This window comes from Lethenteron reissneri, chromosome 54 (assembly GCF_015708825.2).
Source record: "Lethenteron reissneri isolate LAM-NWPU_2019-01 chromosome 54, ASM1570882v1, whole genome shotgun sequence".
In the NCBI taxonomy this organism is placed as follows: domain Eukaryota; kingdom Metazoa; phylum Chordata; class Hyperoartia; order Petromyzontiformes; family Petromyzontidae; genus Lethenteron; species Lethenteron reissneri.
In genome coordinates, this window is record NC_083832.1 from 6,769,674 (window position 1) to 6,794,295 (window position 24,622).

The 24,622-nt window shown below is 47.7% G+C and overlaps 1 protein-coding gene across 5 annotated transcripts in view; it reads left to right on the forward strand.

The window, feature by feature from the left end:
- WNT5A (Wnt family member 5A) overlaps positions 1-18,643 on the forward strand; it is a 56,342-nt gene extending 37,699 nt beyond the window's left edge. For 4 of the 5 annotated variants that reach the window (XM_061573874.1, XM_061573871.1, XM_061573872.1 and 1 more), the window contains 4 exons: positions 5,824-6,052; positions 7,835-8,082; positions 9,780-10,159; positions 13,566-18,643. In XM_061573874.1, coding sequence (XP_061429858.1) covers positions 5,970-6,052; positions 7,835-8,082; positions 9,780-10,159; positions 13,566-14,024 — 1,170 coding nt within the window. In that variant the 5' untranslated portion in view covers positions 5,824-5,969 and the 3' untranslated portion in view covers positions 14,025-18,643. Of the gene's footprint in view, positions 1-1,828; positions 2,299-5,823; positions 6,053-7,834; positions 8,083-9,779; positions 10,160-13,565 lie in introns of those variants that run through there. The other variant, XM_061573873.1, reaches the window with a different exon arrangement.
- The last annotated feature ends 5,979 nt before the right edge of the window (positions 18,644-24,622 follow it).

Below are 24,622 nucleotides of genomic sequence, written 5' to 3' on the forward strand. Positions count from 1 at the left end.
ATACTTCACCACATTGGTGAGTGTGGGTTGGTGAAATTCCACCCCCCCCCCCCGCCCCGTGAACGACGTTGGTTATTCTGCATTTGATATCTAAAGACTCCGCTTAAGAACAATGATTTGAAAAAAAAAATCTGTGCTCTGCGCTATCTGCGCGTCTATCCCTCTCCTTGTTCGGTGTAACGAATGTTCACAAACGACGCCGAGTTATCAGGGCACCAGTGGTGCAGAAAGAAGGCGGCTTGGAACGAGAGCATTCGCAGTGCCACCTTGTGGCTCGGAGAGTGAAATTAAATATTTCGGCATTGGGTCGCCCCCATCCTCTCTCTCTCTCATTTACCGGCGACAATAACTGAGCTTGCAGCCCCCCACAATGACGTTTTAAAAATAGATTAATTGGTACTAAAATCCGCGTTAGCCAGGCGTGGTGGCGCATGCCGCATGACGGGGGTTGATGGTTGGATCACACGGATAGGTGAATGTGAAACTCTCAGGCCTTATGAGCTGCCCCGTGGTCAAAAGATAAATCCATCTGTGCAGTGCTCTGGGTGTTATCCACCTCGTATGTGCCGGATGTTTCCGGGTTCTTCAGGTTGCTACCACATACCAAATGATGATCATGGGCTTGGGAAAAATTTCTAACACAGGACCCTGTATTAGTGTAGATTTCCTGGGTAAATGAAGGACACTAAATTACGTAACTTTTTTGGAATAGCTTCACAAATATATATGAGTATATTTGTAGATGTTTTAAAATGTCAATAGAATAAAATGTGTAATCCTCAAAGCTCGAATTGCCCAAAATGAAGTTTAACAAAAATTAATGTAGCCTCGTATTTGAGTTTTACGGTGTGGTCATTGGTGACCAGGCTGAAACCATCAACTCGCGAAACCTGAGAACTGGGTTCAATCACAAGCGGTGGCTGCAACCCGGATTCAAACCCAGGCTCCCAGCCAGAGGTGACGGCTCGCCCGCTCTGTCACGGCATTATCTCCCCGAGTCGCCCGCCCATCTCTCTATGCCAGAACTTCATCAAGAGTCGATGGCTTGGACAACTTTTCTCTCGAACCGAAAATTGTTCCAAGCGCACGTTTAGTGAAAGTCCAGCCAATTAATTGGACGAGCCTGAAAGTACGTCCATCTGCCGTGGAGATGGATCAATGAGGTCAGTTCGTACGCACGTGATCCGTGGGTTATTTGGCCACTATATATTTCCACGTGATAAGCCACTTTGTTGAGCTTTCATTTGTGGGCCAGGTCGCTTCTGAAAAATAACTCATAGCTCAGTGGGCCGTACCTGGTAAAATATAAAAAATAGCTTGTGGTTTTGTTTATAGTTGGTCAATTTGGATACCGTGTGTAGAGGCATAGGGGTAAAAGTGTGGGATTTCATGTGGCTGTTTAAAATTAATGCCGTCGAGTGCCTTAATAATCAACACTTCTGGCCGGCGTGAAAGAGTAGGCCAAAATACCCTTGAGAGGGGGTGTCTAAAGTTCCCTGGGGTGGAGGCCCTTCCACCATCAGTGGCGTAAGCAAGATATTGCAGGGCTTGCACCTTTGCCCATCACCTTTGACACACATGTTTAGCGTGAATTTCAGTTTCTTCGAGGATTTTTTTTAAATGATGGCCATTGTCATTGCCATCATTACAATGGCTACAACAGGAAGTCTCAATGGATCGCGTTGCAACAGAGGTCAAATGCAGAGGGTGCATGGTTCAGGGAGCAGCGGTGCCGGAACATTGAATAATGGGAGCGCGGTATGCATGCTGCGGCTCGCAAATTGAGCCGGTAGTTGTAAATCTTGTGGCGTGTTTACGCCCTGCGCAAGTAAGGTTAGCACATACCCCAAAGCATATCCTTTAGAAGTTTGTCACACTCACGGCCAGTCACAGCTATTAGTGGCCAGTCGGTGTGTGTGTGGGTGTTTGCGTGTCTGTTCAGAGGTACAGACAGCAGCATTGTGAGACATTAGACGCGTATTTATCCGTTCCCGCTTTGAAAGAGTTTCATGGCAGCAAGTTGGTTTGCAGCCGACTGTTTGGGTTATTCTCCCAAATGCAAACCGGCGGGGTGTTGCGGTATTTAAACTGGCCGCCCCTTGTTTTGTTTCGCCACTATCCCTGCAAGTTTGTTGGCGGCAGAGCCACGCGCAGCCACTTTGGCGAGCGCTGCAAGTGACCGTCCGTGATTCGTTTCAGTTTTATTTTTCAATTTTTTTTTGGGTTTGTGGCCGATGGTGAAAGCTTAGCTGGTGTCTCAACGTGGTGCGACAAGTCGTAGGTCCTGCAGTGTTCGAGGTACGTGGCACGTGGTATCTGCTTGGCCCAACTGGCTTCTTGCGGAAGGAATTAAATTCGACGGTAAATGTGAACTGCGGAGAATCGCCGTGACGACGTCTTTGTCAGTGCGATAATTGCTCGGACTTATCCCACTGTGTTCATCGTCGTGTTTTTGATGTTCATTTATTGCGAGACATATGCCAATGTACCCAATTGTGTGCGTGTGTGTATGGTATGCGGGAATTTGTTTTGGTTTGTGTGTGTTTTTTTTATTCAATGTCTAAAGGCAATGCCAATGTCAATGATAATAATAATGGCAATAATGCGATCGATTGTTTAATTTTGTTGGCTGCGTATTTACGTGGGAATTTTGTCATTTATATTTAGTTGTTTTCACTCCGAAAAATCAATGCGTTGCCATTGTTTGATGTTGTTTTGGCTGATGATGTGTTGTCCTCGTCTACAGATATGTGTAAACACATACCAAACAATGCACAATAATCTGTTGCATTATTGACGTTATTATTATTATTATTAACAATGGTACATTGTTTCGATTTAAAGCTTTCGTGACTGCAGGGATTCACCTTCTTGGTTCTTTCGGTAAAGTCACGTAGAAGGGATTTAATAAAATAATAAAAATTAAACATAATGAAATAAAACGACGTTTCGGCCACAACGCAAGCAGCCGTCCTCAGGTGAAGACCAGGTCTGTCGGGGAGACAGCGTCTGAAGGAAGGACGCTGTCTCTCCGACAGACCTGGTCTTCACCTGAGGACGGCTGCTTGCGTTGTGGCCGAAATGTCGTGAGAATTATTTTATTATGTTTTTTCTTCTTGGTTCTTTCGGTAAAGTCACGTAGAAGGGAAGTAATAAAATAATAAAAATAAAACATAATAAAACAATTCTCACGACGTTTCGGCCACAACGCAAGCAGCCGTCCTCAGGTGAAAACCAGGTCCGTCGAGGCGACAGAGTCTGAATGAAACAGCACACGGGCTTAGAGCATATATATAAGCTGGGCGCATTGACAAAGGAATTTGCATATCAACAGGAATTTAGCATATTTATGGGAAATGCAGGAATGTAATTAGTACTGCATATGCATGTGCATTATGCAGGATTAACAGCATCAAAGGGAGCTGCAGTTACTGCTGCTGCAGCAAAATTATTATGTTTTATTTTTATTATTGTATTATTTCCCTTCTACGTGACTTTACCGAAAGAACCAAGAAGATGGTACACTGTTATTTACGAAGCTCATGTGGTGATGTCCTTCGCGACTGAAGGGAGGAGCTCTGAACTCCGGACGATCAGCCTTCGAACTTTAAATCTTTGCAGACTATTTATTTCCGTTGTATCGTCAGGGTTCCGTTCTATTAACAGTCGGAGCAAATTCAATGCGAGCGTAAGCATGGCACTGACCCAAAACGCACCGCAAACCTGCGTCAAGAAACACGATCTCAGAGCTTATTGGCGAACGGTGGAATTCAAAATCAACGGAAACAACCGAACGACCGAACGTGCTCGTCAACAAACGTAAACCATTACAGTCGATCATATCGGATTGAACGAGGGTCTAATGGCTATGCAGCGTGCGTCTGCTAGGACGTCCGAGTGCGAGATGGAGCAATGAAATCGGCTCGTCGTGGATTGTTACATCGCAGAGCTGTGAGAAATAAAGACGGATTTTGGAGGCCTTCATCCAGAAGTGGATTGAGAATGGCTGCCTAAGTTTAAAGGGCGATTCCAGCTGCTATCCATGTCCATGCACTCAACCCATGAATTTCAGTATTTTCTTGTGGGTGAACTTAGCATCTTCGTGGCTCGCATACACGAGCGTAAAACGGCGAGTTTTGTAATCACGTGTCCTCTTTTGAACTGGAGGAAAAGGTGCAGCCCTGCAATTGCTTGCTCACGCCACTGCTCATGGAGGGGCCTCCTCTACGATAAGCTCTATGGAGCTCCTCAAGAGGGTATTTGGCCTACTCTTCCATATTGCCGAATTGCCTTAGAAGAGGGAAGGAGTACTAACACGTTTAACTGCAGCACGCGCAACCTGCTACTTGACTGTGGTGTGTACCGGTGTTATACTGCTGAGTGGACAGAGGCACGGGAGGTGATTTAAAATAAACTTACACCCTAGATTGAACCTCTGCATCTGGTGATCAAACCGGAGACCTCTAGACTCTCCACTGTGCTAACTTGATACCACGATGAGCACGGTCGCAACTCCGATTAGCACGGTCGGCTTTGTGCGGTGCAAAAGAAGTTTAACAAAGATATTAATTCTAGAATTGAAGCTTTCGTGACTGCAAGGATTCATATTCTTAGATTTTTTTTCGGTAAAGTCACGTAGGTAAAAAAAAATATTCTTTTTTATTTTTATTTAACTTTTCTTAATTAAAAAAAATTTACCTACGTGACTTTACCAAAAAAAACCCTAAGAATATTCAACATAGATACATACAACCTTGATTGCACTACGTGATTTTTTGTTGTAAGATTTCGCTTGTCTTTTCCAAAACCGTGTTGCGATTGCGCTATCGGTATCGTGGCACGTGATGAAGACATTTCAATCTGGAAGCCCTTGCAAGCCAGCAGTGCCCTCACTGCGTTGTGTTGGGGAACAGCGGCGGAGAGAAAAAAACGCCACAGAAATTCGGCGTTAGTTTGATTGCAATACAATTCTCGAGCCTTAAACAGGCAACAACTTTCTCTTCACGTGTTGATTGCATTGAAAAAGATCGCGTGTTATGTTGCAATCAAACTGAACATTTTATATGCTTTGTGTCTTTGGGTAAAGTCACGTAGATAGGTTCAAATTAATACAAATAAAATGAACAAAAAACGACGTTTCTATCTACGTGACTTTACCGAAAGACCCAAAGAATATGAATTCCTGCAGTCACGAAAGCTTTAAGTCAAGATTGAACATTTTATATATATAGACATCTAGAAGTAGGACAAATGATTTCACACCCCCGATTTAACACGAGGGTTGTTTTTCTTCTCCCAGTGCGGTCATCGGCGACTGTTTCGAAACCGTCGCCTCGCTCGACCCGAATGCCACTTTCATCGCAGATCGCTCAATTTCGAACTCAAACCCAAGATCTCGGTGTCTCTCACCCCCCCCTCCCTAAACCACCCAGCTATCTCCGTCAATTCGTTTTTTTTCTTTCAACTTTCTGATGTCTATTTCAATACGAAGCCCAGAACAGAACGCAAAACGCGACACAGGGAGCGGGAACTGGAAACCCTGCGGACATTCTCGTCGCTCCATCTCTGTGCTCCTGGGTTTAGGAGGAGGAGGAGAAGGGGGGGGGGGTGAGATTGGGCTCACTACCCCACGCAAGTGAGGGCCGCGAGCAGGGTGCGCGTTACACTTCCATGTCGGCACCTGAACGGAAAAGGGAGGAAAAGCTTCAGGTCAAAGGAAAGACAATAGAGGGAGCGGTGGGAAGCAGGAGCGGATGAGGCATGAATGCCTTTCAATGCAAGCTGCCTCGTTGCTGTTGTTGCTTAACGCTTTGTGATTTTCAGGTCGGGACTGCGGCGGGGTTCTACAATAGTGTGAGGAGGGGGACGAGTGGAGGAGCCTCCTCTGTGCCTTGACTCTTCAGCCAGCCCCGGGGGGGGTGGGGCCCAGAGAGAGGTCCCAGGGCCCAACGCGGTGGCCCCAGAGTGCCATGGCCCTACTCCCTGCGTTGCTCCTCTCCGCTGCCCTCTCGTCTCTCGGTTGGCAGAGACACGTCGACGCCAGCGAGTGGTGGTGAGCGATGGCAGCCGGCGCACCTGATAGCGGACAGGATTTATGGAGGGGTACTTCATCAGGGGCGCCACGGAGGCGAGATGTTAACTAGCTCACCTGGTCTACAGGAGGTCGTGGGTTTGATCCCGACCCTGACACCTGCTGTATATTTGGAGTTTGCGGTGTGTCTCTCTCCCCGTGTGGTCGTGTGGATTTTTCTCTCCACATTTAGAATCAACATCACACGTTTATTTGGCTGCTATAGATTTCCACGCGATAAGCCACTTTGTTGAGCTATCATTTGTGATGGCCAAGTCGCTTCTGAAAAAAGAGCTACACAGCTCAGTGGGCCTTACCTGGTAAAATAAAAATTGGTTCCTTTTTAGTTTAGCTTGCACGAAACACTCAGATAATACACTTTGGATTCAAGGTGTGTGCAGTAGATGTGTATGGGATGCTTCAGTGGTCTAAAGGTTCATGTAATTACCTCTTAAGCTCTCTCTAGTGAAAACCCTTCCACTAGCAGTGGCTTTAAGGAAGTGATTGCAGGGCTGCACCTTTATACTTTTATTTTTTAATCGGATGAGCTGAGCACTTGTGTGAGAGAGAGAGAGAGAGACTACTTCCAGCTGACTCCCGTGTACACACAGCGTCCAGTTGGGGAAAATACATCTGCGGATGACGGGAGCATCCACATATCGATTGGGTGCCCATAGAACATAGTGGGTGGATTAAGAGGCTTGCGGAGCGTGAGCCCGTCTGCCGCTGTTGCAGAGGTGTGCGGTCTGAGCCCAGGGGCCGCCCTGATCAATACTGCTTTAATCATCGGGGTGGCATCGTAGTAGACTTTAAAGATCCCCGTGATGTTATTAAATACAAAATAAAGAGGTGCCCTCGTGTGCCGGCGTCACGGTCTATGTATAAATAGCCAATTACTTAAATTGGAACAACCAAAAGCGACATTCTGCCCTTCTGGCGGGCTGTCGCCCACTTGCAGACCGGGGCTGGTGTCAGCTTGTGCCCACATAGGGACAGCTGACACAAGGGGACTCCCAAGGCAAAAAAAACTAAACTACAGCTGTGCATTGCTATTAACCCTTTCCCGTTCCCAGACAAGTTCAAGTTGCGGAATGCGCGAGCGGTAATTTTATTTAGAGAGGAGCAGCGCCGCTGTTTGTAAAGACATTGTTACTCACCGCAGTTAACTGTAGCGACACGACCGCACTCTACGATAGCTGGTGCCAAACTGTGCCACACGCCCTCCCGCATGGCCTTGTGAGAGCCTCGGTACCGATAAAGTTATTACTATTTTTTATTCCGGTTCCATTCCCATGACGTACGCATACATGTACGTCATCGCAACGGGATCGGGAAGAAAAACGGAATGGGGCAATTTAAACATATTCTTAGGTTTTTTTCGGTAAAGTTACGTAGGTAAAAAATAAAAATTAATGAAAGTAAAATAAAATAAAAATCACGACGTTTCGGAGGCAACACAAGCTTCCGTCTTCAGGTGGAACGATTACAGCACGATTGCTGTATCAAGTGAGCTATCGTGCTGTAACCGTTCCACCTGAAGACGGAAGCTTGTGTTGCCTCCGAAACGTCGTGATTTTTATTTTATTTTACTTTTATTAATTTTTAATTTTTTACCTACGTGACTTTTACCGAAAAAACCTAAGAATATGAATCCTTGCAGTCACGAAAGCTTCAAATCTGCAATTTAAACAGCCAACGAATGCCACCAGGATGATGACGACGACGCCGCCTCGTGCGGTGGGGTTTTTCCGCAAACTCCGACAGGTCCCTTGCCCTGAGCCCGCTGCAGCGCCCCGAAGCGTACCTGCTGAGCGCGCAGCCGCTGTGCACCCAGCTAGTGGGGCTGTCTCCTGGCCAGCGGAAGCTGTGCCACCTGTACCAGGACCACGTGCCGCACATCGCCGACGGCGCCCGCCTCGCCGTGCGCGAGTGCCAGCACCAGTTCCGCACCCGCCGCTGGAACTGCAGCGCCGGCGAAGGAGACTCCGTCTTTGGGCGGCTCACCCACATCGGTACGGTGGAGGCGGGCGGGCACGCGGGGGTGCGCGCGCATCGCCGGGTCATCCGCAGCGACCGCAAATGATCGCTTTTTAAATTTGTATTTTTTATTTTTTTTCAATTCCCTCCCACCGGCACGTCCGAGCCGAGCCAAATCAGAATATACAGAATCAGAATATTTATTTATTCGTACCGGAAGAATCCGATGAACCGCGAAGCTCTTCCTCACAAATGTCCAGTAGCCGTCGAGATTTTTTCCCGCTGGCTATTCCGCCCTTCGAGCCCGAAGCCAACATGCGATACGCCGACCTCGCGAGGCAGCTGAATCTGACTTAACACCTAGTAGGGCCCGGGACGGCGGCTGAATTATTCATTCGCTGGGCACGCGAACGTCAGTCGTTACGACTTAAAATGCAGCATCGCGCCTCGTTTTTAACGCGTCTAAACGTCACACCTTGGGTGTGACGTCGGCAGCACGGGTCGACTTCTGCAGTGGAAAAAGACAACCTGCATCTCATGATATCGTACGGCTAATGTCGATGAAGAGCAACGAGTACAATTACAATTCCACGCTCAGGCGGTCAAGCCCAGATAATATAACCGCATCAGGAGTAGCAGATTGTGTATCGCCGTAATGTTTCCCTTCGTAATTGTGGATTGCCTGGTTCGGTACGACCTCAGCATAGCCCCAGCATTGCTCGGATGTGTCAGTGGAAAAGGGGTAACGTAGCGGTTTGTGCGTGTCATTAGTGGGGGGGGGCAGGCACACTATGGAAATCTGGGGTGTCCTAAACTGTGCAGGGTTCCTGGTTAGATTACAGATGGGATGTGCGAAGTTCCCCCGCACTTGATCATTGACAAAGGGAGTTCTACTGAACTGTAATTATGTTAAACATGGATTACTTTTTGATGCAGTTTTGGAGGTGATTCACAAGAACAAATAACAGAAACTCAACGCATCTATCCATAACATTTTACAAAAATGAATAAAACATGTAATAGGCAATGTTTAGAGCAACAGCCCTTGTTACGAGAAGAGAGATGATTACAGTAAATGTGCACAACCGATGATCGTACTGGCTGTGTTTGCCTTTTGTATTTAATGGTTCCATCACCATCATAATCCACATTTACATCACCTCAATTAAAGGGAGAGTAAAGACTTTAACACACCACTATTTTTTTGTGGTTCAAAGTTTTGCTTGCAGCTATTCAGCGTATCTAAACATTGTGGCGGTGTTCAGACGCCCACGACACCTCCACATAGCTGTCAACCCAAGCGTTTTACCCCGGATTTCCCGTACAGAGAAATTGAGTTTTCAGGTCCATACGGCGTATACAGCCGTTTCAATACGGGCAAAAAAAAATCTACGTTGTCTCTTTGTTTGTGTTTCTCCCTTGTTGTTGGGACTTTGTAGGATGAACTTTGAGATTTATAATGGCACGGGGTGACCAATACGGTCTGAATTGGTCTGTAATAAGTAGGGCACTGATAAGGGCTTGACAGGTTTGCCTCCAATGTCTGTGCCCGCTGAGACCCCGGGTTCGAATCCAGACCGCCGCCTCTCACCAACCCGCCTTTCCACGCGTTCGCGATTCGACTGCTCCGATAAAAAAAAAACACAAATAGTTTTTTTGCCGGGCAAGCTCTCCGTGTTCCTTTCACGTTCTCCATTAACCCCGTAACCCTCCGCCGTCGATGCCGCCGCAGGGAGCCGCGAGACGGCGTTCGCCCACGCCATCTCTGCGGCGGGGGTGGCGCACGCGGTGTCGCGCGCCTGCCGCGAGGGCGAGCTGGCCACGTGCGGCTGCAGCCGCGCTCCGAGGCCCCGCGAGCTGCAGCGCGACTGGCTGTGGGGCGGCTGCGGCGACAACCTGGAGTACGGCTACCGCTTCGCCCGCGAGTTCGTGGACGCTCGCGAGCGCGAGCAGGGGGGACAGCAGCAGCAGCAACAGCAGCAGCAGCAGCAACAGCAGCAACAGCAGCAACAGCAGCAGCAGCAACAGCAGCAGCAGCAGCTGGCGGCACGACACACTGTGGAGCACTCGCGCACACTCATGAACCTGCACAACAATGAGGCGGGGAGAAGGGTGCGTACGCGACGAGTGTGAGTGTGCGTGGTTGTGTGTGGGGGTGTGCGTGGTTGTGTGTGGGGGTGTGCGTGGTTGTGTGTGGGGGTGTGCGTGGTTGTGTGTGGGGGTGTGCGTGGTTGTGTGTGGGGGTGTGCGTGGTTGTGTGTGGGGGTGTGCGTGGTTGTGTGTGGGGGTGTGCGTGGTTGTGTGTGGGGGTGTGCGTGGTTGTGTGTGGGGGTGTGCGTGGTTGTGTGTGGGGGTGTGCGTGGTTGTGTGTGGGGGTGTGCGTGGTTGTGTGTGGGGATGTGCGTGGTTGTGTGTGGGGGTGTGCGTGGTTGTGTGTGGGGGTGTGCGTGGTTGTGTGTGGGGGTGTGCGTGGTTGTGTGTGGGGGTGTGCGTGGTTGTGTGTGGGGGTGTGCGTGGTTGTGTGTGGGGGTGTGCGTGGTTGTGTGTGGCGGGTAGCGCGCCGGGCTATGAACCCAGCGACCCGAGTTCGATTCCCGCTCACGGCCAACACCGGTGACGATTATCTGAAGTGGTCATTGGCCTCCCCTAGGTCGAATTAGTCTCAAATTAGTACCTGGTGCGATGTGCAAAGATCGCCACTAGGGAGACAAATGCGGCCGGGCGTGGTGTTGGCCACCCACCCCCTCGTGTGCCGTCCCACCCTTAATAGGTGCTCGCTAACAGCGCTGCCTCCAATAGTGTCTTCAAGGCAAAAAAACGTTGTGGGTGTGTGTGTGTCTCTGAGGTTAGTGGCATGGTTCATGCAGTGCACTAGGATCCTGGCCAATCGGCTCGATTTGCACGTGTCCGATAACGGAATCTCAATTCCCTCTCCGGCTTCCATAAATTATGCCTCTCGTCCCTGTTAGCAAATCATCCCTGAATGCACCCAATCGCGATGGACCTTGGGGGGCCGTCCATAAATGACGTCACGCACCTAGAGGGGGGGGGGGGTCAGACATTTGTGACAATGTGTGACGAGGAGGGGGGGGTTTGAGAAATGTGACGTCGCGTAAAAATGCGCAACTTTAAATGAATACAGACAACACGTTCTACTTAATTAAATAGACTTTTAATAAATGTTTTCTCCTACAACATCAGAGTGCAGCGCCACATTAAATACGCACTACAATGACAATAGTTTAAAGCGATTTGAAGCATGTTTTATATTTTTGGGAGGGTAGGGGGGGCAGAGCTTTGTGACGTCATATTTGAGGGGGGGGGGTCTGACTTTTTGTGACGCCGTGTGACGAGGGGGGGGGGGTCAAAAATCGTCCAAAATCGCGTGATGTCATTTATGGACGGCCACTTGCAAGCTAAGCGGCACAAATTGGCGGGTTGTTGTTGTTACGAGGCGCGGAGCTGTGAAGCGTGGCCAGGAGATGACCGTGGTCAGTGTGGCCTCCTCATTAGCCTGCTGGGTCTTCTCCGGGTTTCTCTGTTTGCCTCCCACGTGAAGCCGAACTTGAAAACTCGTTTCTCTTGAGCTGTGGTTTTTTTTTCGCGTGTTTTGCTCGTTGTCCTTCCGCCCGCACCTCCGATTATCACGGTTGGCTGCGTAGGGTGCAAAATAAATTCAACATAAATATGTACTACGTAGGAACTCCAATCATTTAATGAGGCCAAAAATCACAAAATGCAGGACCCTACTTTCATTTAATACTGAGGCTCTCTGAGGCTTTCCTCGGCATATAAAGGCCATCAATTTGCATTTCCTTGCCCAAGAAATAAATCATCTTTTAATATCCCGTTTCTTCAAACTCTCCAGTTGCGTCCACTGTCCCGGAGATGTGATCGCATTTTTGCACCTTATTAATACATTTAAAGTTTAAATCTTCATCCGTGAGAAGATAAAAAATAAATTAAAGGTCAAGAGCATGACGGTGATGTCAATGCAGCCTCCCGTACTTCTGTGATGCCATCGCAGGCCAGTTCCAACAAGCTAGGCAACCTCGGGTCAACATTATAGATCAACTTAATAATGAAAATGGGCTGTCATTTAAAGGCTCATTCGGTTTGGGTTTCGGCTTATTTGTGAAACAATCCGATGGTTTGACCTTTACATGAATGGAATGTGTGATCGTCATCTTAGCGTGGATGAAAAAGTGAACTTTTCCAAAGGAAGGTGAATTGTATATATGTCAAGTCTTGATTGAAGCTTTCGTGACTGCAGGAATCAATGCTCTTTGGTTCTTTCGGTAAAGTCACGTAGGTAGAAAAATAATAGATCACGACGTTGACATTTTTTCGCACCGTACGTAGCCAACCGTGATAATCGTCAGGTGCGGAATTGACAAAACAGGATCATTGCGATGTTCAATCATTTCATGATATCACTGGCACTCAACCATTTGAGTTTGATGCCCCTCCTCGCCTCAGTCAAGATCACCTGTCCTCCCCCGCCCGCCAATTGTTACTCAGGCCACGATACCGAGAGACACGCGGGCTCTGTGATGGTGTCTCTCTGTATCACAGAGCCCGCCTGTATGTCTGCGTCTCACCAGAGGTGCGGGGAATCGTATGCGCTCATAGGCTGATTTCTCCGAATGGCGCACGTGAGTAGGCACGTCACGGGTGTACCGGCGGGTACCCACCACGCGGTCCACCGTGGCTTCAAATTATCTGAACCGTGCGTCAGGAACCACGGAACTTACCCCGCAGTGCAACGCGCAGTAGCCGCGCCCTTGTTTAAAAGGGGGGTGCATGGCCCGGCACTCGGCTGTTAAACAAACTTTAAACAAACATTAAACGCCAAACAACATTCTTAACCACGCGGTCTGCTTTTGTCAATCCGAGCAATTTGCTCCGTGTAACACACGGAGCCTCAAGCAGGGGATGTTGTTGAGCCTTCAGTTTCATTCAGAAAAATAATTCCCTAGATTTGAAGCTTTCGTGACTGCAAGGATTCATACTCTTAGTTCTTTCGGTAAAGTCACGTAGGTAAAAAATGAAATTAAAATTTATAAAATTTAATTTTTTACCTACGTGACTTTACCGAAAGAACTAAGAGTATGAAAATAAATCCCCCACGCCGCAACATCGCTGCCCTGCCGCACAGGGACAGCTGCCAATGGGCCGGGGTCGACTGCGGCTGCAGAGCGGTGCAGCGGTCGGCACGAGATGTCGATGCAGGGTGCTTTCGAGTTGCTGCAGCATGCAAGCGATGCCGCGTCGTGTGTGCGTGCGTTGAACGCCTTTCGCGCCGTACGCGGCCAAGCGCACAGCCGGCCAGCGCGGTTGGCTACGTACGGCGCGAAAGAAGTTCAACGCGGTGCTGATCGGAGTAAGCGCCCTGCAAACGCACAACCCTGATCCGTCGCTTTTCCCCGTTTTTTGTTGTTGCCGTTCGCCGATCGCCGGCGACCTTGGGCGTCGTCGTCGTCGGCGGCGCCGTGGATTTTGCGCGCGACTGCACCAGGCGGTGTACGGGCTGGCGGACGTGGCGTGCAAGTGCCACGGCGTGTCGGGCTCGTGCTCGCTCAAGACGTGCTGGCTGCAGCTCGCCGACTTCCGCAAGGTCGGCAAGTTCCTCAAGGAGAAGTACGACAGCGCGTCGGCGGCGCGGGCCGGCCGGCGCGCCAAGCTCGAGCCGGCCAACCGCAAGTTCAGCCCCCCGTCGGCCGGCGATCTCGTGTACCTGGACGCGAGCCCGGACTACTGCGTGCGCAACGAGACGACGGGCTCGCTGGGCACGATCGGCCGCTCGTGCAACAAGACGTCGGAGGGCATGGACGGCTGCGAGCTCATGTGCTGCGGCCGCGGCTACGACCACTTCAAGGCGACCGTGGTGGAGCGCTGCAATTGCAAGTTCCACTGGTGCTGCTACGTCAAGTGCAAGAAGTGTACGTCGGTCGTGGACAGGTTCGTGTGCAAGTGAAGGGCCGGAAAGGTGGTGGGAAGTGAGGGCCGGGAGGTCGTGGCGGTGGTTGTTGGGGTGAGCCGAGGGTCGGAGGTGAAAGGTCGGAAGGACACTTGATGGTGAGGGTGGTGACATCCGTCGCGTTATTTAAAAGGGGCGAAGGTGCCCGAGACGCCTCCAACGTGGACAGATTTGTACATCTGCTGTGGAGGAGCTCCGGGGGAGGAAATTTGTTGTGTTTGGGTGTTTGTTTTTATTCGTTTAAACGTATGACAAAGACGAGCATGTGGATGGGCCAGTAACAAGTTTTGACGAAGTGGACTCGAGCGTGAATTCTGCCCAGTCTGTTTATTTGTTTTTTTTTTCTCTCCTACAAATTTGTAAATACTCGGTATGCAAAATAATGTTGCCGCCCACAGCAAAACGACAACATCGGCACGTGTGATGGGACTTGCGGTGTCTGTCACTGCTTGTGTCCTGGTGTTGCATTAATTCACCCTTGTAGACACAAAGACAAAGATCCCCCACGTAGCCTTTGCAGACTGTAGGGGCAAGTGCTGCTATAAAAGCCAGCACGGCACACGAGGGGGTGGGTGGCCAGCACCACGCCCGGCCGCCTTTGTCTCCCTAGTGGCGATGTTTACACACCACACCCGGTACTCATTCGATGTTGGGTCGACCTAGGGGAGGCCCGGGAACGGTTCATATAATCGTCCCTGGCTGTTGGCCGCGAGCGGGAATCGAACTCGGGCCGCCGGGTTGGTAGCGGAGCGCGGCGCTTACCGCTACACTTACCCACCGCTCCCCGCTCGCGGGCACAAACGCAGATCCACAAACCCCTCGTCCCCCGCGATCGCTTTTGCAACGCGGGCCGACGGTGTTGCTTGAGAGGTGACGGACGAGGGGAGAGAACGCAGCCCCCCGAAGGTCTCGCCGGCGAGCGTGCCGTCGAACCTCGAAGTCTCCCCGCCGTCACCTCTTGTTTCGTTTGTATCTCCCTTTTTTATCGTTCACTCAGACCATCCATCCCGAGGAAAAAAGTGCAAGACGGCTTTGCAGGTCTTGCTTTTTGATTGACGTGTCATAAATACGACCCCCATTCGGCGAGGCAGTCCCGTCGCCCTCGGCCAAAAACAGTTGGCTTCCGCTACGTTTCAATCGTTGGCCTGCAAGCAGACAGCCGGTAATTAATACATCTGCAACTTTAAACAGTGCATGTGGCGCGTTGTCAGAAAACGCCACAATTATGCTGTAATTGAAGTTGTCCAGGGAGTGAGATTTTATTATTATTATTATTGTGTACTCCCAATTACAACTGTCATCGATCACATCACCTTCCCAGAAAATAAAATTCTGCAGTTCACGTGAATGGAAGTCGGGCAGATTAATGTCATATAATGAGCTCGGCAATCACAACGTTCGCGTGTTTCACATTAAATAAAAAGCAGGTTATGACTCCAAATAATTGGCTTTCTTTATACGTGACGGACACTAGGCCATTTGTTGCTAAACAGATTCCTTCTGATATAAGATTAAGACAACGATGTTGAAAAATTCCTGATGTAATATCTTATGAATCGTGAAGGTTAATTTTAAATCATAAATGGTAATTGTTGTGACTGTAGACTTCGACAATCCTTTTCCCTGTTAACAGATTACTTATTTGTGAATTATTTGTGAACATTACCACAACTAATAATTTTCGACAAGTAGATTGAACAAAAAATGTGGATTTTCCCCTACAAACCGCCTGTGGCATAACAAAAAAAACAGTCGAGTAACTTTGTTTGTTTCTGTTATGACGGCGTGAACACGTGATCAAGACACGCGGTCTTACCCATGGGTGCTGCCGGTGGCAAGATGTTAACTCCCTCGCCAGGTATGCAGGAGGTCGTGGTTTCGATCCCGACCCTGAAGTCTGTGTATATTTGGCGTCTGCGTGTCTCTCTCTCTCCCTCCCCATGACCGCGTGGATTTTTCTCCGGTTCCTCGGGTTTTTCCCTCCACATTTAGAAACCTGCATTCAGAGAATTTGCCGGCGAAACATTTCCACGCGACAAGCCACTTCGTTGAGCTTTCATTTGTAACCAGGCCGCTTCTGACAAAGAGCTAAATAGCTCAGTGGGCCTTACCTGGTAAAATAAAAACCAGTTTTGTTTAAGTCACATGATCATATACTTCACGGAATCTCAAAACATTCGCCGATAACACTGCCCTGAAAGGAAATAATATGCATGTATAGAAAAAAACAGGCTACTATCATATATGAAAAAGAGACATTTCCAGAAATAGCACCGATTATATTGACGGTTTTCCTTTCGGGGCAGTTTGTATTGACAGACTTGTTGAGGTTCAGATGATATTTTTTTAAAATATATATTCTTAAGGGAACCACTGCTGGAAGTGAGGACACTTGTGCACACCGGCTCATGCCCCATAGCCCACCTTGCCGAACGAAATTAAATTTCATAGCAACGTCCATGCAACATTTCCAGTCACCTTAGCTGCAGTGATGATCAAAGGCGACTTCGTTACGTTTGACCGTTTCTGTTCAGAGTCCAGAGTTCTGGCACATTCTAACACTCACGCCTCGGTTGTGCAACTTAGTTGCATGCAACTGCATCGCATATATATATGCGGACGTCTCTGCAACTGGTTGCTTACAGTCGGGATGAACTTCACTCTAATGCCTCGATCTATTCGGCACTGTGTCGTCACACGCGGTTGAGTTTCCTTGCTGCGCCAACTCATCGCTCGGATGTGGACAACGCAATCGCAGGTGATGATGATGATGACGATGACGAAGTCGCGCGATTTCGAGAGCAATTCCATTGCAAGATTCATCTCCGACGTGTGTGTGTGGGACCCGGGTTTCTGTTTGATTCTCTAAGGCTTTCAGTGATATCTTTTTCAACCGTCATTGCTTCAAGGAAGACAAAAAGGGCAGCTTTACAAGAGGCACTTACCATAACAAGCTGCACAATAACCTGACATACCAGCTGGGTTGTGAATGCTGTTGTCGTGATGTCATTGTGCATGGTACGATACCAGTTTTCGCGATTGTACGATGATTGTCGCGATATATAAACGTCCCGTCAATTAGCAAATCGTCTATCTCACACCATGTTTTTTTATTGCATCGCTTTCGTGGCTTTGCACGCACGCACGGTGAAATTAAAAGATGTTTTCGGAAGTGTTTCAACTCAGCACGAGTCTGCCACGTGTTACGTAATCGCCGCAATCGTTGCAACTCAAGAAAACAACCAATGAACAACTCCATGAGTCTAGGTTTCCTTTCAGTTGTCATGCAGGGAAGCAAGCAGGTTTCATTGGGGAATTATAACGATGTATTTAGAGCTTTGATTATATGTAGAGTATTTCACACGGGGAAAAATATCTGTTTGGAAATAAGATACAATTGTTAAACGACACATATGCTTAAGTTTTACCCTTTCTGGCAAAACAAAACAGATGTTAAGATGTTCAAACACCAAATAGATTTATTTCGCAAGGAGTCAAGTTCGCATTAGCTGCAAGTTCTTGTGGTGAACATGCAAACACAACACAAGCACTCTGTGTGGTTAATGCAGTACATGATTCCTTGCAAAAGGAATCTAAATTTCGATTTAAAGCTTTCGTGACTGCAGGGATTCATCTTCTTGGTTCTTTCGGTAAAGTCACGTAGAAGGGAAATAATAAAATAATAAAAATATAACATAATAAAATATGTTATTATATTATTTTACTATGTTTTATTTTTATTATTTTATTATTTCCCTTCTACGTGACTTTACCGAAAGAACCAAGACGAAAAAGGAATCTATTTGGGGTTTGAACATTTTACTGCCTGATTTATTGCCATAAAGGGGAAACACCTGTATTCTCATTTTTAATACTTTGATACCGGTAACAACAACAACTAAAATGTCCCATTGATATTTTTCAAAGATCTAATTCTATTCACAAAACGCAGGGCAACGTTTTTTAATCATGGAACGTCATCGCCACATGGCGACCAACACCGCCTCCACTCACGAGGCCCTCCCCTATCAGTGACAACGAGACGCCACCGACTGCTCTAATAATAATCGTGTGTTATAGCTTTGATATTAATCTTGATTTGAGGTTTTCGTGACTGCAGGCATTCATACTCTTTGGTTCATTCGGTAAAGTCACGTGGGTAGAAACATGTTTAATATCTACGTGACTTTACCGAAAGAACCAAAGAGTATAGCTTTGATATTGTCTCGTCTGTCTGTGTAATTAATCCGACCCGAAGCTAAGCAAGTGCACGTGTTCTGACCGGTCGCAAAAGCTCGGGCAAGTACATTAATCTTGAAAACCAAAAACAAGAATGCGTGAAAGCGGTACGTGTTTTGTTCTTGTAAATCACTCTTTTCTACTGTTAATTTATATTATACCACCACTAAAAAAAAAATGCGTACGTCTATTAAAATGTAGGGCATCGAGTATGTATCGTAGTAACGTTGGATTTATGCATCGGTTAAAGATGAACGTGGCGTTTGTCATGACCTTATAGGTGTACATTGCATTGCATATCTGTCGCCGTGTGCACGGCTGTTGTACACTGTTTATTTTGCCACATATGCTCTTGGATCAATAAACATATTTTTGTGGAATTATCGCAATTTGGCGGAACTTCAGTTGAGCGTCAAGTCAAAGTAATGTCCTACTCACACGAGCATTGAGGTGGCGCTCATCAGCTATTTACAGCGCCCTGCCAATGGTGGAAATTCCACATTCCTCTCTTCGGAGTCTATCCATAAAAATAGCCACTGTTGACTTCCCCACAAATTGTATTTATTTTCCATAATATAGGTTTGTTTGGGTTAGATCGCGTAAATATAAAACCTATATTTACGATCGCGTAGAACATTTACGCGATATAACCCAACAAACCTATTATGGATGATATTGGTCACGAAAAACTACGTGTTGAACGGTGTTTATTTTATCGACCCCTGATGGATGATCAGCTTAGTCACCCCCAACTAAGATATAGGGCGCCATGGTGGCAAGATGTTAACTACCTCGCGAGGTATACAGGAGGTCGTTGGTTTGATCCCGACCCTGACGCCTGTATATTTCGAGTTTTCCTGTTCTCCCCGTGGTAGCGTGTATTTTACTCCGGGTCCTCTGGTTTTTCCCTCTACATTTAAAATTAACATCACGCGTTTAGAGCATTTGGCTGCTATACATTTCCACGTGATGATAAGCCACTTCGTTGAGCTATCATTTGTGTCCAAGTCGCTTCTGAAAAATTGGGCCTTACCTGGTAAAATAAAAAAAAATGTTTATAGTTCATAGGATTTGAAATCAAAAGCTTCCGTTTGCAAAGAGCTCGCTCTACAGCTGAATTACCGAGGGTGCCTTGGTGGCGAGATGTTAACTACCTCGCCAGGTATACAGGAGGTTGTGGGTTCGAACCCGACCTTGACGCTGCCTGTATATTTAGAGTTTGCATGTCTCTCTCCCCGTGGTCATGTGGATTTATCTCTGCATCCTCCAATGTTTCCCTCCACGTTAAAAATCAAAATGCGCTTAGAGTATTTGTCTGCTATGAATTTCCACATGATAAGCCACTTCGTTGAGCTATCATTTGTGACCAGGTCGCTTCTGAAAAAGAGCTATACTATAGCTCAGTGGGCCTTAGCTGGTAAAATTAAAAAAAAAAGTTTATTCCTAAATAGAATTTGAACTCAGAACCTTCCGATGGCAAGGAGGTCGCTCTCGAGCTGAACTACCGACGCCCTCACTCTGCCACTGAGAGGTTAACTTGCACCAATGCCTCATCCCCAGCTCACAAACCAAATCTGTCTGGCTCACTGCAAGAGCCACCTGGCAAGAGAAGAAAAATATTGACTTCAGTTATCTTAGCTGCCAGTTGAACATTTTAAAGGAAACCATTGTTATTTGACGAGTTCAGACCTGAACAGTCAACACCGAAACCCGGGATTTGAACTCGCTCGCTCTACCAATGAGCCACACGGTCGATGGCAATTGTTGCACACCGTTATTTTCCCACGTGCGCTCCTGCACCACAAAAAAAATAAAAACATCTTTTCAGCGGGATATTTTGTGGGACTTCAATTACACAATGACCTTCGCCATGCAGCAGAAAGAAAGAGAAAAAAAGCTAACCTCTGCCACTCAGAAATAAAAAGTCTACGTCAAGAATGGAATGTTGTAATTGACATGCGAACCTGCCCTTGACCTCTCCTCGGTTGACTCAGCCTGCTACGCGAGTACCTGGGGCAGTGGCGTGGTCAACATCAGCACGGCGGCAACAGAGGAGGCCCAATAGAGGGCTGACTTCACCTATGTCTCGCTCGCAAGCAGTGTCCTTAATAGGTGCTCGCCGACATGAACCTCGTTGACATCGACGCGCGAGGTGACGCACAGTACCGGTGCTCGACGGCCTACCGTTCATTGCCAACGTCCAACACCCCCCCCCCCCCCCACACACACACAGCCAGTGCCGGATCAAGCGAGTGTTGAGCCTGGAGCATATATGTTATAAAGGGGCCCTAAAAAAATAAAAAACACTTAATATTAAAACACAATTTGTTTTTACTTGCATGGTAAAGTAATTGTATTATTTTAATTTGCTATACAGCCAGATAATACGACAAATCGCTAACCTTAAACACCCAGTCGTTCGTAAAAGTTGAAGGCGGTATAGTACTATAGTAATAGAGCAAGTGCAAAATCACTGAACCGGAATTGATAGCTTGAAAGCATTTAGCGCGGTGCCCTTGAAAGTGCGGGGCCCGTAGCTGCTACAGATGTAGCTACTACAGATGTAGCTACTACTACTACACATGTAGCTACTACACATGTAGCTACTACACATGTAGCTACTACACATGTAGCTACTACACATGTAGCTACTACATATGTAGCTACTACATATGTAGTTACTACACATGTAGCTGCTACATATGTAGTAGCTACATATGTAGAGCTACTACATATGTAGCTACTTTTGCTAATCCGGCACTGTCCACAGCCCGTCCGTCCATCCGTCTCCGCGAGCCTCTCGGCGTCCGACCTTGTGAGCCGTGGCGAGCTGCAACGGTCTGAGATGACTGCTGACCAAGGGACCGAGTTCCTCCTTCACTTAGCAGCGGATTTCCTGACAAAGGCCACGAACACAGCTCCTGCCCCCTGCCCCCCCCCCTTCCATCGCTCTCCCGTAGGGCCAGACCATCTCACCGACCAGTGTCAGATGGTCTGGCCAGAAGCAGTTGTCGGCGACTTGCGAGATTCGTCGTCTCGAATTGGTTTGCCTCTGATTGGGGCAGTGGTTCTTAACCTGGGTTCGATCGAACCCCAGGGTTTCGGTGAGTCAGTCTCAGGGGTTCGGCGGAGGTTAAGACACACACCCGACTCATATGATTGTGCACCAGTAAAACATATACCTATGTTTTTAATTTGAAAAAATCATATTTTATTTTTACAATTAAGAAGGGTTCGGTGAATGCGCATATGAACTGGTGGGGTTCGGTACCTCCAAAAAGGTTAAGAACCACTGGATTGGGGTCAGAGTTGGTGGCCGTGGGCACAAGTCCGCACATCGGTAGGTTCAATCCGTCAACCGACAGGGCCTGTTATCTGCCGCTCATCCAGATGTATGGCATTTGTTTGACACGGTCACCTCCCCCTCCCACCTCCCCCCCCAAAAAAAAATAAAGGGAACCTTGTGTCTTTGAATAGAGAAGAACACACACACAGTGGGAGAATGAGCACACGCTGTAACGAACTCTGGTGGCTTTGAAACGATCGGCGGTGCCCAACGAAGATCGATGCACCGCTCGACTCACCGCCCCGGCTGGGCGGCGTGGGTCGGCGTGCGCGGGGCAGCTCGAAAGATCCCGTCATCGGAATTCCGCCGGAGACGTCGTGGACCTGACGCCCACGTGCAGACATCCACGCAGCCGTCACCCTACGGGGAGACGTGTCTGTCGTCACGGTCTGATGAAGACATCCCTTGTCGCAGGGAGCAAAGGTGCAGGGCGGCAGCGGTGATGAGCACGCTGCTTGAGGTCGGGGGAGAGGAAAGTGACATCACGTGTCCTGTTTGCCGTGTGATTGGACTCAAACCTGAACTATTGCACTTTGGTTGAAAGTGTAGTATTGGTCGATGATGTCTGCAAATGTTATTTTTTTACTAAAGTGTAAACTGTTACATAAATGTGCAATGACCGGCGTGGTGAAGTATTGTCACGCAGCACACGCATGACTGTCACAGTCCGAAGAAACTACATTTTTTTATTATTTATTTTAATCATAATTCTGTAACGGCGTTTTTTGTCAATCCCCTGCTGCATGACGCCACCCCATGATGACCGCAGCGGTCATCTGTGTTGTCGTTTGACCATACTTCACCATACCGGTCAGCCGGCGGGTTAGTCACGACAACTCTGCATTGCTGTGAAATCCTTGAAAAAAATGTAACTTTGCAATGGACAACCTTTGCTCAACCGTCTCATCATCCTGCGTTTTTTTTATTTGACTCTCAATCAAAATTCGACGGAAACATTCGTCGCGGAGAGCCCAAAAGAGTCGGCGTCGATCGGTGAGTTATGTGCGGCGCTGCGAGATGCCGGCACTTTGGGGACTGCGTCATATTTATTTGTGGGATGTGATTGCCACGCTCGCCGGAGCGGCTTCTAGCCGTGGGCTGCCACGATCATTCACCCAAACCGTGGCAAAACAGTCGCGCGCACCACCCCCCACCACCCCCCCATCCACACACCGCCCCTGTTTTGGGTGGCATTTTGACAGCCGACAGAACACAATATCCAGACTTCAATTAAACAGGAGGGGGATTGTGCACATGGCAACGATTATAATTTTATCTTGTGGCAAAGAAACCACCGTTGCCCTTCTCTATTTTTTTTATTTTAATGGCCAGTCATCCTCCAGTCCATGTGTGAGTCATTACTCAGACACGTTACAAGGTTTATAAAGCCGGATCGTGCATACCGTACACGGGCAGCCACCGTTTAATGCGCGAACGTCACGACGTCTCCCCAGTGAGTCGGGCTCACATCCTGCAATTAAGTGGTAAATGAAAATATATAAAGATGTTGCTTTGAGCAAAAAAAAAATTGTATCTTAATTCTACGCCGCAACGTAAAGCCAGGGCAGTGTGCGTGCATTGCTACACCCCGGCGGACACGTCCGGCATCACGAAGTTCTTGGGCCAATGGGTCAGGTTGGTGAAGGGACGCACCGAGGACCGGTTCGTATAACACTCGGCACTGGCCAGGAATCGAACTCGGCTCGCTGGGTTCAGGCCACCGCACGCTTCTCAACGCTGTGCCCACCTCTCCAACTCCTCCTTGGCGTATCGGTCGAAATGTAAAGCGATTGCGAGCGCGTGTTATGATGCGGAGACGAGCTTGAGTCTCCAGTATTCATCTTCTTGATTCTTTCGGTAAAGCCACGTAGAAGGAAAGTAATAAAATAATAAAAAATAAAACATGATAAAATAATTCTCACGACACAACGCAAGCAGCCGTCCTCAGGTTATTTTATTACTTCCCTTCTACGTGACTTTACCGAAAGAACCAAGAAGATGAATCCCTGCAGTCACGAAAGCTTTAAATCGAAATTTCTCCGGTATTCGCTTCTCAGATCAGAATGTTGCAGCTTGCTGAACGGCTTTGGAAGTTAGCGACGTAACGAATCTCAACCCCGAGTAGTTCCATTTGATGACGATTCGACTCTGCTTCGTCTCAGTTTTCCCACCTCGTTTCGTGGCGATGCAGAGCCGCAAATTTCTTGCTCATGCCACTGCTGGTGGAAGGGCCGCCACCCGGGGGGGGGGGTGTATTTGGTCTACTCTTCCACGATTGACCAGCTGTGTCGGCAGAAGTGGGCCCACCCACACATTATTATCCAACCACACGCACAGCCAATTTATACTGCTGCACGGACAGTGGTGGAGTGATATGGGAATATTTACCTCCACTGCAAATGCCGTTGCAGGAAGGTGGAATGGAATCTATAAACTCAACTATTAACTATTCTTGGTTCATTCGGTAAAGTCACGTAGAATGGAAATAATAAAATAATATTAATATAAAAAAATGATATTTTTTATTGTTTTATATTCGGTAAAGTCACGTAGAAGGGAAATAATAAAATAATATTAATATAAAACAATAATATTTTTAGTTGTTTTAAATTAATATTATCTTATTATTTCCCTTCTACGTGACTTTACCGAAAGAACCAAGAATATGAATCCCTGCAGTCACGAAAGCTTTAAATCAAGATTTAAACTATTAACTATTTTTAACTTTTCCAGGTAAGGCCCACTGAGCTTCATAGCTCTTTATCAGAAGCGAGTTGGCTATCACACATAATAGCACCTCCGATTTGCACGGTTGGCTACGTATGGTGCGAAAGACGTTCAACGTATAAATTTCGATTTAAAGCTTTCGTGACTGCAGGGATTCATCTTCTTGGTTCTTTCGGTAAGGTCACGTAGAAGGGAAGTAATAAAATAATAAAAATAAAACATAATAAAATAATTATTTGGTTATTTCGGTAAGGTCACGTAGAAGGGAAGTAGTACGTGACTT